Source organism: Engraulis encrasicolus, chromosome 10 (genome assembly GCF_034702125.1).
Source record: "Engraulis encrasicolus isolate BLACKSEA-1 chromosome 10, IST_EnEncr_1.0, whole genome shotgun sequence".
In the NCBI taxonomy this organism is placed as follows: domain Eukaryota; kingdom Metazoa; phylum Chordata; class Actinopteri; order Clupeiformes; family Engraulidae; genus Engraulis; species Engraulis encrasicolus.
In genome coordinates, this window is record NC_085866.1 from 35,982,838 (window position 1) to 36,002,837 (window position 20,000).

At 45.6% G+C, this 20,000-nt stretch overlaps 1 protein-coding gene across 5 annotated transcripts in view; it reads right to left on the minus strand.

Annotated features, from left to right (window-relative positions):
- The window catches only part of plxnb3 (plexin B3), a 151,173-nt gene that overhangs the window by 46,691 nt on the left and 84,482 nt on the right, over positions 1–20,000 (minus strand). For all 5 annotated transcript variants that reach the window (XM_063208731.1, XM_063208734.1, XM_063208730.1 and 2 more), the window contains 5 exons: positions 18,144–18,257; positions 16,619–16,709; positions 15,378–15,544; positions 5,920–6,071; positions 454–556 (listed from right to left, as the gene is read on the minus strand). In XM_063208731.1, the coding sequence (XP_063064801.1) occupies positions 454–556; positions 5,920–6,071; positions 15,378–15,544; positions 16,619–16,709; positions 18,144–18,257 (627 nt within the window). The remainder of the gene's footprint in view (positions 1–453; positions 557–5,919; positions 6,072–15,377; positions 15,545–16,618; positions 16,710–18,143; positions 18,258–20,000) is intronic.

A 20,000-nucleotide genomic window follows, 5' to 3' on the forward strand; every position in this document is an offset into this window, starting at 1 on the left:
TGTGTGTATTCTGACTGTGTTATTTCCGTGTATGTGCATATGTGTGTGCATATGGATGTGGACATCTCTACTGTGGGTTTTGAATAAATCTGAATGTGTTTAGGCTATACAGATGATGGAGGTGTTGGACATATGGGGAGGATCTGTGTGTCTAAATCTGAATGTGTTTAGGCTATATTGGATGTTCAAGGTGTTTGCTCTCTTTCTCTCCATGTGTGACTGTGTGTTTCTCTGTCGGTGTATGTTTGCACTTGAGTAAGTTATCCGTGTTGTGGTTTGTGTCTAAATCTGAATGTTATTGGGTTGAGGTTCGAGGTGTTGGGACAGATGGGTGAATGCCTCTTGCTTGTGTGTGTTGTGTGCGTACGTGTGCGCACGCATTTGCATGTTTGTGTGTGTGAGCGTGCGTGCGTGCGCGCGTGCGTGTTGACCGAAAAAGCCGGGCTCCCTTACTTGATAAGTGAATGATTGCTGTGAGTGCCCTGGCGGAGAATCTCCCACGGTGATCACGACGGGCCCTCTAATCGCACTGCTGGGCTGCAGCTCACACACAATCCTGTGGACACAAACACACACATAGACACACACACACACACACACGCACAGCACACGCACAGTCAGTGCCAAGCCATAGACAATTACTGCTTATTTAAAGTGTGAAGGAGAGAGCGAGAGGGAGTGAAACGGAGGGCATGAGAGAGAGAGTGAAAGAGAGAAAAAGAGAGAGAGCAAGAGTGACACACAGAGAAAAATAAGTGAGAGAGAAGAGAGAGAGAGAGAGAGAGAGAGAGAGAGAGAGAGTAAGAGAGAGAGTAAGAGAGAGAGTAAGAGAGAGAGTGAGAAAGAGAGAAGCCGATGGAGAGAGAGAGAGAGATGCTGAGAGTGAAAGAGAGGGTAAGAGAGAGAGAGAGAGAGAGAGAGAGAGAGAGAGACAGAGAGAGAGAGAGAAAGAGAGGGAAAGAGAGAGAGACAGAGGGAGGGAGAGATGGAGAGAAACAGAGAGAAAGTGAGAAAAGGGAGAGGGAGAGGTTGAGAGAGAGAGAGTGAGGAAAGAGAGAGACAGAGGGAGGGATGGAGAGAAACAAAGAGAAAGTGAGAGAAGGGAGAGGAAGAGAGAGAGAGAGAGAGAGAGAGAGAGAGAGAGAGAGAGAGTGGGAGAGGGAGAGGGAGAGGGAGAGGGAAGCCAATGGCTGTGTGTCAGGATGCTGTGTGGCTGGGATCACTCATCAGAAATAACTGGGTAAACAGGAAGAGTGATTCAGAGGCGGTGCTGCGGCCCTATTGTCTCTGCCTGTGACTTCCACAGGGCTGCTTTCTTAACACACACACACACACACACACACACACACACACACACACACACACACACACACAGACACACACAGACACACACAGGCACAGCTAAACACACAGGCAGCTAAACACACACACGCGCGTGCGGACACACACAGACACACACAGACACGCACGCAGGCACACAGACACACACGCAGGCACACACACACACACGCAGGCACACACGCAGGCACACACACACACACACACACACACACACACACACTCAGGAACACACAGGTACACACGTACACACACACGCAGGCGCACACGCAGGCGCACACGCAGGCGCACACGCAGGCGCACACGCAGGCGCACACGCAGGCGCACACACACACGCAGGCACACACGCAGGCACACACACACGCAGGCACATGCACAGACACGCAGACACACACACATGCAGACACACACACACACACACACACACACACACACACACACACACACACACAAACACACACACACACACACGCGCGCGCACGCTGACACACACATGGACAGACACGCAGGCACACACACGCAGACATACACATACACACACAGAGACCAAACGCAATTCTAAAAACTAGACTGCCTGTGCAGTCGCCTTCGACTGCTTGAGGTATATCCCCGAAACGCGACGCTTCCAGTCCCCAATCATTCCTACCACTCCCGTCCACCTTTTCATGAACGTTTATGATAAATACAAAATATAAAATAAATATATTTTCCAAATGACTATTGTGAAAATGAAGGAAAAAATGGGGCAAATGGTAACACTGTTTTAATGGTTCACTATTACAGTGGATATACCACATTAGGTACAGTGTAATAACCAGTGTAACAATATTTAATACCACGTCATACCAGTGTGACACCATGTACCAATTTTGTACTTATATCATGTAGGCTATTTGTGTGTAAGTGGTATTACATGGTATTGCATATTTTTACACTGGTATTACACTAGTATTACATGGTATTACATATTGTTACACTGGTTATTACACTGTACCTGGTATTGCCTATTTTTACACTGGTATTACACAAGTATTACATGGTATTAAATATTGTTACACTGGTTATTACACTGTAGGCCTACCTGATATGGTAGATTCACTGAAATGGTGACCCATTAAATTAAGGAGTTACCGGGCAAATCAATCCACCCAGTCAGAAGTTATGGACCAAATAAAAATTCCACCATTTTGAAAGTGTTGACCTCCAAACTCGAATCAGTTCATGAACCTACCCTGCAGCATTAACACACCAAATCTGGGACAAATTCAGCCAACTGGTCAGAAGTTATGGGCCAAACAAAAGTTCGGCCATCTTGAATTCAGCCATCTTGAAAGTGTTGACCTCCAAACTTGAATCACTTCATGAACCTACCCTAGAACATTCACACACCAAATCTGGGACAAATCCATCCACCCGGTCAGAAGTAATGGACCAAACAAAAAATCGGCCATCTTGAATTCGGCCATCTTGAAAGTGTTAACCTCCAAACTCGAATCAGTTCATGAACCCACCCTAGAGCATTCACACACCAAATCTGGGACAAATCCATCCACCCGGTCAGAAGTAATGGGCCAAACAAAAATTCGGCCATCTTGAATTCGGCCATCTTGAAAGTGTTAACCTCCAAACTCTAATCAGTTCATGAACCCACCCTAGAGCATTCACACACCAAATCTGGGACAAATCCATCCACCCGGTCAGAAGTAATGGGCCAAACAAAAATTCGGCCATCTTGAATTCGGCCATCTTGAAAGTGTTAACCTCCAAACTCGAATCAGTTCATGAACCCACCCTAGAGCATTCACACACCAAATCTGGGACAAATCCATCCACCCGGTCAGAAGTAATGGGCCAAACAAAAATTCGGCCATCTTGAATTCGGCCATCTTGAAATTGTTGACCTCCAAACTCGAATCAGTTCATGAACCTACCCTAGAGCATTCACACACCAAATCTGGGACAAATCCAAACATCCGTTCAAAAGTTATCGCGTTAACACGAAAGACCTTACGCGGCGGACGCGGCGGCGGCGGCGCACGCAAAACCATTACATCCCCGACGCTCCGCGTTTCGGGGATATAACAAGCAACTCTGGCAAGCGGGCAACTTATCGACAAAAGGGCTTGGCAAATCGTGCTCCCGGGAATACCATTCACCCACACAACACACACAAACAAACACACGCACACACACCACACAATTCACACACACACAGTATTCTTAAAACAAACAACAAAAGCACATACACACAGCTATGGATACACACACACAAAAGTACACACATGCACATACTACCACAGAGCAAAAAAAACAAACAAAAAAGCAACAAAAACACATGGACACAGCCAAACACATGCACACACGCCCGCCTTCCTGAGCGTGCGCGCGCGCACACACACACACACACACACACACACACACACACAACACATAAACACACACACACACACACACACACACACACACACACACACACACACACACACACACACACACACTCACAACACATAAACACACACACCACACAGGCCCAGAAAACACACAAGCACAGACAACACACACACACACACAACACACACGCACAGACATCACACAACACGCAACACACAACACGCAACACACACATGCTGCTCAGTATTGCTGCCACCAATCACAAACAAAGCTGCTTCACTTCGCTTCGCTTAGTGGACGGAGTTCCAGCAGGAAATAGCAGGCCGGTCGCTCAGTCAGTCATGCAGGCCAATAATAGTTTGCAAATTACTGCACCTATACTGGGCACCAGGGCACGCCGACAGCTTTGGCCGGGCCCTGGACAAAGTCATCCCAAAGGACCCCTCCACTCAATAGACACAATGTAACCCATTTCTGGGCCTCCCCTCTCTCCCTGGGCCCCGGACCAGTGACCCTTTTGTCACCCCCACCTTCCTTGTCGACTTCCCTGCTGGGCACAGCAAAAAGGCGACTAGGGAACACACTGTCCAGTCCATCGCCAAAAAAAATAAATAAACTGCACACAGAAGCTTCTGCCCAAGAGAGGCACCAAGCAACAACACAGATGCTCACCACTGTGCGTGCATCTACGAGGACAAAAACAAGTCTGCCCAAGCAGTTGATGCATTTTTGTCATGTGCAGCGCCGTGTATAAATAAACACTTGAAGGATGTTATGCGCCACTGTGTTTTAATGGCAGGAAATGATTGAATGCACACTGCTCACAACAAAACTGCACACAGAGATCTACCCAGGCACCCGACGAATACAGACACTCACCCCCTGCGCATCTGCTGTATGGCCAACACAACGCAGATTTGGATCCCTGTTCACACGTTACATGGATATTTTTGGAAACACACTCGTTTGGGCCTTTAATTTATATACATAATTAAAGCTCTAGCTCCCTAACAGATATTTTTGAAACCAGAGTTTTCTAAAACACACCTTCCACAATGATGATTTATCACACACATGCAGTATCAAAATATGCAAATGGAGATCCATCAAAAAATATATCTGCATACGAGAAGACAAGGGCTCACTATACTTTAAGTGTCTTGTATGCCAGGTGTGGAGGAAGCCTCTCAACTGACTGACTGATCACCAAATCCACCTCAAACAAACCCAAATAAAAGCTGAAGATGAAAAAATGGAAAAACAATAAACCGATATAACCAAACGTTCACCACTATGCGTCTATTTGCAAAAACAGCCTGCCCAAGCAGTTGTTGTATTGCGCGGTACATTTTTGCCATGTATAAAAATAGACATGTGAAGTTATGCACCAGTGTGTGTGTTAATGGCAGGAAATGTTTGACTGCAAGGTACTGTGGCGATTTCAGGGTATTTGCGTGCACACTATGCAACAGTGTGAAAATGACTGGGCTAATGCGATCAGATGAAGTATATGATCTCAGCGTTGTGTTATGAGGTCTTAGCAGCAGCCCACATAATAATCATGTGCTACTAAAGACGCCTACACCACAGCTTGACCCTGCGGTTGGGTAGGGTGTGTGTCTGAATTTGTTTTTGTGCAAGTGTGGGTGTGTGCAGTGGTGTGTGTGTGTGTATGTGATGTGTGTGGGTGTGTGCAGGGGAGCCGTGAGTGTGGTGAGAATATGCCCGTGCCTCAGTGTCGGGATTGGGAAGAGAGGAGTGCAATGTGTGACTGTGGAAACATGGCTCTAGGCATAAAGTATGGGTATTCACATGTTTGTGTGTACATACTGATGTATATAGTGCATGTGATGGTGTGTGTATTGATGGGGGGTGGTGTGTGTGTATTGTTGGGGGGAGGTGGTGGTGATAGTGTGTGTGCGTGTGTGTGTGTGTGTGTGTGTGTGTGTGTGTGTGTGTGTGTGTGTGTGTGTGTGTGTGTGTGTGTGTGTGTGTGTGTGTGTGCGTGCGTGCGGTCTATGAATATGCAAGCCTATCTGAGCATGTCTGAGCGAAAATGTGTGTGTATATACAAGTGTGCCAGTGTATCTATACAAGTGTTCCTCTGTGTGTGTGTGTGTGTGTGTGTGTGTGTGTGTGTGTGTGTGTGTGTGTGTGTGTGTGTGTGTGTGTGTGTGTGTGTGTGGTCACCTGGTAGATATGAGGTACTCCTCAGGTAGTGGTGTGCAGGTGACCCCGGCCACCTTGACCCCGTGCTGGATGTCCTGGAAGCGTTGGCCCAGGTTGGAGCCCCAGATAGTCACGCGGGTACCCCCCTCCAGAGGACCCGTGGTGGGCTCAACCTAAACACACACACACACACACACACACACACACACACACACACACACACACACACACACACACACACACACACACACACACACACACACACACACACACACACACGTTAACACATATTATAGACACACACTGACATGAACACAGGGACACATAAACAAGACGTTGATCACAGACAGACAGACAGACAGACATGCACAAAAATATCCTCAAAAGGTCAGAAATGCACAGACACAAACATGCAAACGAAGGCAGACTCGTACAGAAACAAGCACACACACGCACACAGACACATACACAAAAGACACACACACACACACACACACACACACACACACATACACAGTAACAGACTTGGGCTGAGGCTATTATCTGTGCGCTTTATCTTGCAGGCCTGATTGCCTTAATGAGTGCAGCACGAACAGCAGATGCTGAGAGGCTCTCCCCTGGGGTTAGGAGGAGGAGGAGGAGGAGGAGGAGGAGGAGGAGGAGGAGGAGAGAGAGGAGAGAGGGATGGAGAGAGAGGACAAATAGAGGAGGGATATCAGGAAGCTGAGGAGGAGGAGGAGAGAGAGGGACGGGGGAGGAGAGAGATGGAGGGATGAAGAGAGGAGAAATAGAGGAAGGGGAGAAAGGAGGCAGAGGAGGAGATGGAGAGGTAGGAGGAAGAGAGAGAAATGGAGGGATGGAGAGAGCAAGGAATTGTAGAGGAGGGGATGACGAGGAGGCAGAGGAGGAGTGAGGGATGGTGAGATGAAGGAGTAGTGGAGATAGATTAGAGAATAGTGTGGATGAGGGAGAGAGGGAGGAGAGAGAGAGACAGAGGGAGGAGGAATAGATGAGGAATGAAGAGGTGGCGAGAAATGGAAGAAATTGGAGGAGGTGTTTTAGAGAAGGGGAGGGGGATAGAAAGAGGAAGAGAGGGAGGGAGATAGTCAGGGAGATAGAGAGATATCGGATGAAGGAGGAGAGAGAGAGAGAGAGAGAGAGAGAGAGAGAGAGAGAGAGAGAGAGAGAGAGAGAGAGCAAGAAATATTGATAGAAGTCGAGGGATTGAGAGCAAGAGGGAGTGAGTCGAAGAAAAGAAGGGAGAAAAAAAGAGAGGAAGAGAGTTGGGGGAATATTAGGAGAGCCGATGGAGAGAATGAGGAATAAAAATGGATGAGAGCCAATGAAATATAGGAGAGAACAGGAGAGAGGGAGAGAGCAAGTGCGAAGAAACGAGTGAGTTTGAGGGAGGGAGGGAGAGGGGGGGGAAGCTAGAGACAGAGCTAGAGAGAGAGACCACGAGGGAGAGAAATGGAGCGAGGCGAAGGAGCGAGCCGTGTGCATTTACATCTTTACATTTACATCTCAGCCATTTAGCCCAGGGTCTCATCAACTAGTAAAGCCAGAGATGTAATGTACAGCGGCGGAGAAAAAAAGAGAAGAAAAAAAGAGGAGAAAAAAAGAGAAATATCAAAAGACCGTAGTTTCCGAACAGCGGTAGACACTCTGCCTGGCATGTTCTAATTAATGTCGACTTGTCAGTGCACACAGATTAATTGAGGTAAAAACCACAGACTAGAAAATGTTCCATGACATAAAAGGTAAAATCATTGACTGTACATGTATGTCTAGTCATTGGGTAAAACTTCAAAGGAGCCGGTGTTCTGTCGATACGAGCTCCCAGTCGAGATGAGCTCCTTTTCAATACTGCGCATGCGCATCACCACGAATCGCATTTCCCGGGGGATTGACCATCGATTTGAGCTACCGTAGTTTCATACAAAGTTTGGAGATGGATGAGCAGGAGCAATCAGCGCAATTTCAAGTAAGTTAACACTGTTACTTGTGATGTTATATTATATGATTATGATTATATGATATTGATTCCTGTCTAGTGACTCAGACCATAACGTTTGCTATAATAGGGTATGCCACAGACTGTCAGTTAAAGATCCGCCAACGTAATGGGTTGCTAGGTGCCAAACGTTGTTAACCAGCATCAAGTACAGTCATTGTATTTCAAAGCACAATCATTTTGTTTTGAGCTTGAAAATGAGGGTATCATCAATTTTTGGTAGTGTGTTGTCTATAATAGTTATTAACAACAAGGTTCGATTTTGAACTCTAAAACAATGTTTTACGCTGTCATTACGGCGAGTTACCAAGAGGTCTCTATGACAACAACACAATTTTGCTAATCATTATAGCAAAGATAGCGGATTCGGCTCAATTTGAATACACTGCGTCCGTATTAATAATTGTATATTGTCGTTTCATGTTCAGCTAATATCAGCCATGATGCCTGACTGAGTGTTAGTAACTATAAAACCATAATTTATCGTGTCAAGCAATACGTCAAGGATTTTGCCAACAACGTTAGCATGATACCCGCTTTTACATTGACATTTCCTTGACTTGATAGTTCGTTTTCCTCACAAATCAAACTGTAACAACTTACACCTTTAGGTTTGGCATAATCCCAAATTTCAGTACACATTTTCAAAAGACTACCAGCAACTCCAGAAAACAGCAATGATCGATTTAATAGATACAATGTGTTTGTGTCTCGTTTCACTGTGTAGGGCAGGGGGATCCTTGCCTTTCAAATGTCGTAGGTACCGAGAAGGTGTCGCGTCACTAGGAGGGTGTAGCCTGGATAGGGGGATTCCCCTTGCTTGCAATTTGCAAAATAGAAAGTGCATCAAAATCGCAAACTGAGCTGCAAAAATGCGCCCTCGACCCCTTGTCACATACCAAATTTGAAACGACCAGTGTTGGGCAGTCAATGCAGTACAAATGTAGGCCTAATTAATTATTGTAATGCATTACTTTTTGCTGTAATGCAGTAATGACAGGTGTTGCACACTTGAATGAATGAATGTCCACTACACAGGCATTACAAGGGCAACAGTCTAATATTTACTAAGTTACAAATTACAATGCCAAATAACTTAAGGTACATTAGGCTACAATGACCCAGGATTTTAATGGTATTCACTGTGGTGGGTCAGAACTACCTGAACCTGGTAGTTTTTAGTCTGTATGCTGCCAAAAACACCTAATGGATGGGAGGTGAAAAAGTCATCACTCATGGGCTTGATTACACTGTAATAAAATGTCAGATCCATATGTAGGCCTACCTCTTTTGGCGAAAGTAACTAAAGTAATGCCAAAGTAGTGTAATGTCTAACTTTGTAAATATAGTAATATTGTAGTGTAAGGGATTATTTTGAAAAGACTGTAACATGTAATCAGTAGCCTAATGCATTACAGTTTTTGAGTAACTTGCCCAACACTGGAAACGACTGTATCATTCCTGGACGTGGGCTTATTGTGTGTGTGTGCGTGTGTGTGCGTGCGTGTGTGTGTGCGTGCGTGTATTTGAAGGCAAAAGCGGAGAGACTGACGGAGGTATTGCAGTTCCTCACAACCGGCGACTACCCAGCAGGCTTCACAAAGAGCGAGAAATTGACTTTGAAGCGATATTCAACGAAATTCTCAGTGAAGGGTAAGTTGGTAACTTATACAGATCCTGGCCATATTTAGAATATCGTGAAAAAGTTTATTTAAGTTATGTCCATAATTCCATCAATAATGTTTAACTTTCATGGATTGTATAGATGCATTAACCACATTTTGAACTATTATTAGAATATTGTAATAAAAATCACAATTTTCCTCTGAAAAAAAGAAAGAAATTCGACAGAGGCATTGCTGTCAGGTGTTTTTGTTTGTTTGATCTGGTGACCCACACTTTACTCTTCAATATGCCCCACGATATCCATGCCACATTTTGGTGCTTTGGTGGTATGGACATTTTAACTCACCAGAAATGAAACCCAATTAAAAAAGAATGGGCTTTTGTTTCTGGTGAGTTAGAACTAAACTGGTGACACACAAAACAATGCCTCAGAAGTGCTGAACTGTGATTTATCACTGTGATTGCTCCCTGCAGATGGACATCTCATGTATCGTGACAACAGGAGGGCTGTGAATTCATGGGAAAATGCTAAGGCCCTCTTTACAGAGTTCCACTCGTCGCCACTCGGTGGACACTCGGGTATAATAAAAACAAGGAAGGCCATTTGTGCCCGGTTTTACTGGGTTGGAATGTCTGTTGACATAGACAGATGGGTATGTGTTATATTTATTTCTCCTGTGTCATGCAGTCAGAGCAATACATTAAGTTTTTCCACCACCAGTCAAAATGGCTAGTATATGTTAATCTCACTAGTCAACTGCACAGAGATGGATCAAAGTGGCCAAACTGTAAGTTCAACAGCATTTGGCTAATTGGCTTTTGTTAATGTAGAGCCCTGGTACTAACAAAATGCATACACCCAACACCACAAACCTTCATATCCCCACACAACCCTCCCTGAAAATTCGCTGGCATTTGGCGGGTTTGCAGGTTTCAATTTAGAGCCCTGTTTGCATTTACCAGAGCCATTCATTTTCATTTGTGTAGCCTGCATGCCTTCTTGTACTTAAGTTGTTTGATATGACAAATAACAGTTGTTTTCTTGCAGGTCTCTGAATGTCACAAGATTCATTCATTCACTTTTTATTTGTGTAGCCTGCATGCCTTCTTGTACTTAAGTTGTTTGATATGACAAATAACAGTTGTTTTCTTGCAGGTCTCTGAATGTCACAAGATTCATTCATTCACTTTTTATTTGTGTAGCCTGCATGCCTTCTTGTACTTAAGTTGTTTGATATGACAAATAACAGTTGTTTTCTTGCAGGTCTCTGAATGTCACAAGTGTCAGACAAGTGGGCCATCTCTGGCAGTCGTGCAACCCATGCAGAGCATCAAGGTAAATAGGACTGTGATGTTGCCAGAAGTACTATTGTACTGTTACTGTGGTGGCCAACAGTACAATGACTGGTTGTCAGGTTTCTGAGACATAGTTGTTTGGCTTTTGTAGGTGTCTGCAGTGTGGGAGTTGGTGGGAATAGACCTGACTGGTCCACTCCCAAGAACAAGCGAAGGGTTTCTGTACATACTTACCGCCACTGACTACTATTCGAAGTGGGTGGAGGCCTATGCTCTGAAGAGTAAAACAGCAGCAGAAGTGGCTGAGCATATATGCGCTATCATATACAGACACGGCTGCCCAAGACGAATTCTCTCCGACCAGGGAAGGGAGTTTGTGAATGAGGCAAGTGAACACGTGAACTATTTAATATTTGAAATAGTATTCAGAAATTGTCCTCATGTTTTAGTCTTACGTGTTTTGATTAGTTTGAAATTTGTGTTTCAGCTCAATCACAAACTATGTGCTATTTTGGGAATCGAACGTAGTGTTACAGCTGCCTACCACCCACAGACAAATGGGTTGGACGAGAAGACCAACGACAATATTAAACGGCAAGTTGTTTACTGTATTTACATCCTTGACCCTGACCTAGGACTTATTTGTCGGTACTACTCACAGTTTACATGCGAGTGGTATTCTAGTACATAATGTCTACCTAATTTCTGGATGTATTTTCACTTCTTAGGGCTCTTACAAAATTGGTAAATGAAAAACAAGATAATTGGAATATTTATCTGGATGCAGCGCTGTTTTCACTGCGCTCCAAAGTGCACACCTCCACCAAGCACTCCCCATTCATGTTAATGTATGGGAGGGAGGCAGTTTTCCCCTCTGAACTGCCAGTTGATTTGCCAGTGAGTATATGTTTGTACTGTTGTCATCTACTGGTGTGTTTATCTGTCGTAAGGTTCGGTTGGTAATACAGGTTTGTTTTTTGGTATTTTTATTTACTTTTCCAGCTTACAACAATCCTGTTCCCCAACCAAGATGAATATCGCTCCAATGTAGAAAAGCAGCAGGACACCATGCAGGGGAAAAAAAAAACAGCAGACGAGAACATGGAGAAGGCACAGGAAAAACAGCGCAAGGCTTACAGCAAACGGGTGCTTAAAAAACATCGCAATGTGGTATACTCAGCTGGGCAGGAGGTTCTCCTCTTTAACATGAGGAAGAAGGGGCGCAAAGGAGGGGCCATGGAGCCCAATTTCTCAGGGCCTTACATGATAAAGGAAATAATTGGGAAACAGGTTACCCTGACAAACCAGGCCGGTGTTACCCTGAAAACTAAACAAAGTGTGGACCACATTAAGCCCTACAAAAGGAGCCTGCCAGCAGATATACACAACAACAGCAAGCGACAAAAACGGTAAGAACCATTACCAGTGGCTTTAACATTTTCTTTGGCATTTTGTTTTTGTGTGGTTTAGTGATTAAACGTAGGACTCTAACTACTCTACCTCTGTACTCTACTGTTATTTTGTCTTTCCCTCTAGTGGTGATTCCCCAAGCTGCGCTGACTGTGTGCTGCAGACTACTTCAGCAGAGTGTGAGGGAGCGCCTACACAGGTGTGTTAATGTAGCATCCGCCATAAAGACACTTTTCCTCCCAGTGGAGGCTCCCACTCACATAAAGGGAAGACATTTCCAAAAGTATAACACAGTGCACCTTTAATATGGGCACTCAGTGGTAGACAGTTAGTGGCCTGGGGGCTGAAACTGACCCGCCATGAATTATATCTGGCCCGCAAAGTGATGTTGTTTATTATGTGAAAGACTATATTTTCAGATGCACTCTGTGCTGTCGTCGGCTTTCTGACATAAAGAAAGTCTGTCTGACGTTGTTAAATACATTAAAAGAGGTAAATAACTTTTCCCCAGTAGAAAAGCATGGCTCAGTGTTGGCTCAGTTACTGCATGAGACTGACAGTTATTTTCAGTGTCGGCTGAGTGTTGGCTCAGTTAATGCATGAAATGACAGTTATTTTCAGTGTTCCATGAAGTGTTGGCTGAGTCACGGTAACCAGTGGTCCAGCCGAGCTGACACTCAGCCGACAGTGCCGACATTCAGCCCAAATCTGTGCTTGCTACATGGTTCCAAACTCAATTGCAGACCCCTACTTAAGTGGTAACTAGTGGTAAATTCTTGTTGTAGGAGGAGCCTCCAATTGTAGCAGACCTTCGCCAGGCTCTTAAGTGGGTCCGCAGCAACCCCACCATTTTTAAGTCAAAGGTGGCGGAACCAGCATTTCCAACGCTGGACGCAGTGCAACAACAAGAAGTTTTGAATGGCCTGGAAGAAGAGGAAGAGGACCAAGAGGCAAGGGACCTTTTGTCATTTGGCTTTGACAAGCAAGAGGACATGGAGTCTTTCCTCCAAGAATGCCGTGACAGAAGAGGACTAATTGTTTTTGCCCTCTTGAAGAACCCCCGCTGTTCAACTACCCTTTGGCGGCCCTTTTAATTGTTGTTTTGTTGGTTAAGTGTTTTCATTTGTTTTATTGTTCAATCGTTCACTTTTATTTTTTTGAGTGAGTCTTTTGTTGTGTGAGAAGTTGTAGGTGGGGTGTTATAGTAGTATTTATTTATGTATTTATGTATGTATGTATGTATGTATGTATGTATGTATGTATGTATGTATGTATGTATTTATTTATTTATTTATGCCTATTCATTCATCCATTCATTAATTCATTCAGAATAAATATAAACTTTTGCTGAGTTTGTGTCTTCCTGTTATGCATTGGTATGGCTTAATTCATCAAGGACATTGCATAGACATGGTCAAGTAAGAGGGTTATTCACCGTATCTTAGGCTACTGCTCCTATCTCTAGTTTTATTAGTAGCATGGCCATTGCAAGCCAAGTAGCCCAGATATTGGAAGATTTAGATTACTATTAAAGTTACAGTGACGGTAACTAGTAGACTATTGGCTATATCAGAACATCAAAACAGGTTTTCCCAAGTGGTGCCAGGTGCGCGGCCTGCCACAAGGGGGTGGCAAGGCTGAATAGAGCAATGGTGGTGTGCGCTTTGTGTTTCAAACCGACCCCTTATAATCAAGCAAACAACTTCAGCGATACAGGCCCACGTCGATCTCAAACCAACAGGAACGCATTAGGCTATATTGCACTTCTGATTAAAATGCCTCCATGACGGGGGAAACCACGAAAAGGTACCCTATCTGTTATTTAAGCCAGCTGTTTTTTGGGTTTTGTCCGAGTCCTTGCGGCCTCAACTCAGTCTCTTAACAATTCACTAGCTCAATCGTTCTCATTGGGGGAAAAAGAAAACGACAAGTTATTAATTGTCGTTATTAAACGTTGTTATATAACGTCCCAATGGCAAATGGCACAAAACATCAAAAGGCACTAAGGAAATTAGGTTAGGCCTACACACCCCGCTCACCCCTGGCTAGCTAAAATAAATAAATAAATAAAAAACTGCACGATACGAACCCTATTTGAAACGTCCACGGAAAATCAAGGTATGTCATCTCGACGAGGTAGCGTAAATCGATAGACGCCACTGTCGAATTAAGATACTGGTAGCTCGTCTCGACGAAGCAGCCCATTTCGACAGAACACCGGCACGCTATTGGCTAGAGCGCTCTACCGACTCGGAACCTTTGAGGGACTCTCTTTGTGAGGTCATAAAGGTTAGAGGGCATTGATCGGCTGATCGACTCCCACGGCCAGAGACTGGTGTGTGTGTGTGTGTGTGTGTGTGTGTGTGTGTGTGTGTGTGTGTGTGTGTGTGTGTGTGTGTGTGTGTGTGTGTGTGTGTGTGCCTAAGTCTATCTATATGCAGTGTATGCAACACAGGTTTTTTTTCTCCCTCCCCTCCCCTCCCCTCCTCTCCTCCCTCTCTCTCTTCCTCCTCTCTCCATCTCCTATGCATATTTTTTCGTTCATCTCTAGGTGCATCTTCAGCACAAGCTCCCGGCGGTGGGCCTACGGGGGCAGGAGAGACAAAGAGAGAAGCTGCCACATCTCACCAAGCACCTTCATTACACCCCTGACAGCCTATCATTACCACTTTTTAGTTTCCCTCGCAGAAGCACTTTTGAATATGTGTGTGTGTATGTGTCTGTGTGCGTGCGTGTGCGTGTGCGTGTGCGTGTGCGTGTGCGCGCGTGTGTGCGTGTTCGTGCGTGCATGTCTGTGTGCGTGCATCTGGGTGGTCGGTGGTGTGTGTGTGTGGATGTGTGTGTGAGAGAGATAGAGGGGGGGGGGACAGAGAGAGACAGAGACATAGAGAGAGACAGAGACATGTGTGTGTGTGTGTGTGTGTGTGTGTGTGTGTGTGTGTGTGTGTGTGTGTGTGTGTGTTCTCCTCTACCTTGGTGATGAGGGGGGGTGGGCAGCTCTGTGTGTGTGTGTGTGTGTGTGTGTGTATATATGTGTGTGTGTATATATGTGTGTGTGTGTGTGTGTGTGTGTGTGTGTGTGTGTGTGTGTGTGTGTGTGTGTGTGTGTGTGTGTGTGTGTGTTCTCCTCTACCTTGGTGATGAGGGGGGGTGGGCAGCTGTCCTGGTGGCTGGCAGTGCAGGCGTCGCTGTAGACACACTGGGGGCTCTCTCCCCCGCACCACACACACCTGTACGCAGGGGACACCGCGCGGCACTGGCTGCAGTCCGACTGGCCCACCGAGCAGTTGTACAGGCGCACTGATGGACACACACGGACACACACACACACACACACACACACACACACACACACACACACACACACACAAATATATTCAAGTACACACTCACAAACAACAAGTAAGAATTCTATATTTAGTCTCTCTCATTAATATACTGTATATACTGCAGGCATTCTAAACACAAACAAATCCCCACCACCACAACAGCCACGCATGCATACGCACGCAACCCCCCCTCGCCCACACACGCAAACCCACACTGATGCACCATTCAATAGAAAGCCAAATCACAAATAATAATAATTATTGTCAATATACAGCACATAATGCATTTCATCACCAACACTAATTACACATTACATATGGCCAAAACATACAAGATAAAGAATTCTATACTTTCATTTACAGTATGCATTATAATGCAAATACACTCACACTCACACACACACACACACACACACACACACACACACACACACACACACACACACACACACACCATTTAAAAGCTGCTTCACAAAAACAAGACTTCCATTAATTAATATGAATGTACAGAAACACAAATCCCTACTATCTAACACATACGCTGTATCACTCAATAGACAGCTAAAATCACAAAATTAAGAATTCTGTATTTAGTATAATTAATGTACAGTGTATGCATTCTAACACAAATACAAATCCCTACCGCACACAAATGTGTGCGCACACACGCGCGCGCGATCCCGCACACACGCGTGTGCGAGCCCACACACACACGCGCATGCGAGCCCACACACGCACGCGCATGCGAGCCCACACACGCACGCGCGCACCACAAACACGCGCGCGCACCACACACACGCATACACACAGGCACAACACAATCACAAACACACACACAAACACATACACAAACACACAAACACACACACACACACACACACACACACACACACACACACACACACACACACACACACACCAATTGTGAGAGGCTCATGCATGCTACTCAATAGACAGCTGAATCAGTCGATAGATCAATCAGGCTTCTCTAATGAAATTCCACTAAGTGTCTCTGGCCTCCACTAGCTCTGGAGTGGAGACTCACGCTGGATGTTGGGTGCAGAGTCGATGCGCAGCTTCCCCCTCAGCAAGTAGACCCGGGCCGCATACTCCAACTTCTCCACTGAATACTGATACTATCAAGAGACACGCACACATACACACACGCGCGCACACACACACACCATATGAGCAAATGCACATATACATATACTGTACACACATTTACGCTCATTTACACACGCACACACACTCCATAATGCTCACATGCACGCACACAAGCACGCACACAATCATGTGCACACACACACATGCACACGCACACACACAGGCACGCACACACACGCATCACGTTCAAACCCCCACTGTTCACACAGCTTCAAAGCCTCCTTCATATTTTTTCACTCATTTCTGGATCTCCTCCAAAGATTTCTCCCACTCGGCTAGCTTATTATCGGAGTGAAAGTGTAGTGAAGCTTAAAGCCCTGGATACTGGATAACAGCATTCACAATCACAAGGGCCAAAAAAAAAAAACCCTATACATGATCAGTGCCGACCGCCATTACATAGTCCATTACATATCATCAATGCAAGTGTGCAATCCCAATAGACTCTGTGGCCAGGAGGCTTTCCTGATTGGGATAGAACGCGGTGTGCAGCGGAGTGGAGTGTAGTTAAGTGTGCTGTGGAGTTTATTCACATGTGTATGAGTAGTGTGTCTGTGTGCATGCGTGTGTGTTACATGTGTATTGTATGCTGGAGTCAGTGTATTAGTGTGTACGCGTGTGCTAATGGGTGTGTGCTGATCTGCATAGGCGTAGGTGTGTATGAGTATGTTGATATGTATAGGTGTCTGTGAGTGTGTGTTGGTGTGCATTCTGCTGTGCAGTAACGTGTGTTGGGGTGAAAGACACAACGGCAACAGACCGTGGAAAGGAATTCTTGACTGTGACACTCAGGACTAAATTAACACCTGCCAACCTGGCAAATGCTGGTGAAATTTCAGTTTGGCTGGTTGTGTCGTAGTCAGAGTCAGATTTAGTGTGTGTGTGTGTGTGCATGTGCGTGTGTGTGTGTGTGAGTGTGCGTGTGTAATACCACAGGTTGTGTGCTTTAACACTTGATAAAGACTGGTGCCAGAGGCTAAGCGCATTATGTTAGTAAGGTGATGCGTGACCCAACAGGTTGAATGTGTTACCTTGTGTTAACCTGTGGCATTAACACATCAAGACAGCAGGAGAGTGTGCTGATCTGTGTGCGTGTGTGCACCCCGTGTTGTGTGCGGGCGAGAAATAGAGAGAGAGAGAGAGAGAGAGAGAGAGAGAGAGAGAGAGAGAGAGAGAGAGAGAGAGAGAGAGAGAGAGAGAGAGAGAGAGAGAGAGAGAGAGAGAGAGAGAGAGAGAGAGAGAGAGAGAGAGAGAGAGAGAGAGAGAGAGAGAGCACAGGTTCAGTGTGTGATGCAGAGTGTGTGTGTGTGTGTGTGTGTGTGTGTGTGTGTGTGTGTGTGTGTGTGTGTGTGTGTGTGTGTGTGTGTGTGTGTGTGTGTGTGTGTGTGTGTGTGTGTGTCCACCTGCTGAGCGGCGCACTTGAAGGTGTGTGTCTGTTGCTCCCCTCTGACGAGAGTGGCGGGTAACAGGAGAGACCTGCCCTCGATCTCCACAACACACACATAATCCTCCTCCTCCTGCAGAGAGAGAGAGAGAGAGAGAGAGAGAGAGAGAGAGAGAGAGAGAGAGAGAGAGAGAGAGAGAGAGAGAGAGAGCAAGAGAGAGAGCAAGAGAGAGAGAGAAGGAGAGAGGCAGAGACAATGAAAAAATGAAGAGATTGAGAGATAGAGATTTGCAGAGAGAGAGAGACAAAGAAAGAGAAGAGGGAGAAGAGCAAGAGGGAGAAAGAGTGAGAAGGAAGAAAAAAAGAGAGGCAGAGAAATAGAGAGGAGAGAGAGAAAGAGAGAGAGAGCAGAGAGACAGAGAGAGAAGACAGACAGAGGGAGAGAGAGAGGAGAGACAGAAAGAGAGAGAGAAAGCAGAGAGACAGAGAGAGAAGACAGACAGACAGAGGGAGAGAGAAGATGCAAAGAAATACAGAGAGAGAGAGAGGAGGAGGAAAGAAAGAGGCATAGAAGAGAGGGAAAGAGAGGGGAGAGAGAAGAAAGCCAGAGGAATCACAAGTCAGCTGAGTCCCACGGGGCCTGAAGAGAGGAGAGAGCAGGGGGTGTAGTGTGGAGTACCGCTGCGTGGCGCGTCACTCAGGGGAGATGGCAGAGCAGGAACTGGGGGATTGGAGACGTTTAGAGCCCCAAGGCATTTTGGGATGTTAATGGGCCTCTCTAAATGCGCATCCATGAAATCGCTCACTTTATTATGAGGGCCGGACACGAGACCAGCCAGAAAAGGCCGGGTGGGGGTGGGGTAGGCAGAAGTGTGTGTGTGTGTGTGCGTGCTTGCGTGCGTGCGTGCCTGCGTGCGTGCGTGCGTGCGTTCGTTGGAAGGGCCACGATTTGGAGGGACATAGCCACAGAATTTGGAATTGAGAATGGGTTTGATCTGTGTGCGTCTGCGTGTGCGTGTGTGTGTGTCAGTGTCTAAGTGTGTGTGAAAACGAGAGCAAAAGGGTGACGGCGAGAGAGCACGGACATTTGGATGTGTAACCAAACACGTGTGTAGTGTGGTGTCATGGTTGCATGTGGTGTGAAATTGAAATTCATTGTGTGTACAGCAAGAAGAGGTTTGGGGTGGGGGTGGGGGGTGGGGTTGGGGGTGGCAGGGGCATTTGGGCTGTGGGCATTTCAGAGAATGGTTTAGGGCTATGTATATACTATGACAGAGCATGGTATGGTAGTTAATTAACTATTAATTATATAATTTCCATATTCCTTATTATCAACCATCTAGCAGCTCTTATGTGCAAAATGTGGCCTTGTCCTGTGAAAGAGAAGTAATTCCGAGGAAACGGACGCATGCATTTCCAGAAAAAGCTTCAAATTACTGCCTATTCTGAAACTGATTTCCAATTGAGATGTCTCAATCCAATGCCCATCCAATTATGAAGGGGCCAGTAATTGGCTTTCTTATGCAAATTCATTTCATTCCTTCATTCATCCATCCATCCATCCATCCATCCATCCATCCATCATCCATCGTTGATGTCTATATCTGGATGTTTTATCCCAAACTGCACATTGGAGTCGCAATGAGAAAGGAAATGTCAATATTCTGTGAAACGCCTGTTACAGCACAAAAATTGACATTTAAGTAGACTTTTACATTTGACTTTGACATTCATTCATTCATTCATTCATTCATTCATTCACTCATTTGAACCAAGGAATTGGCTGAGGAGTCTGTATTCATACCTCTACAGTACCTGTCTCGGTTCTTTCCCAGCAGGCATCGCTCCTTATCGAAGCCAATCACTAACCAGTTAA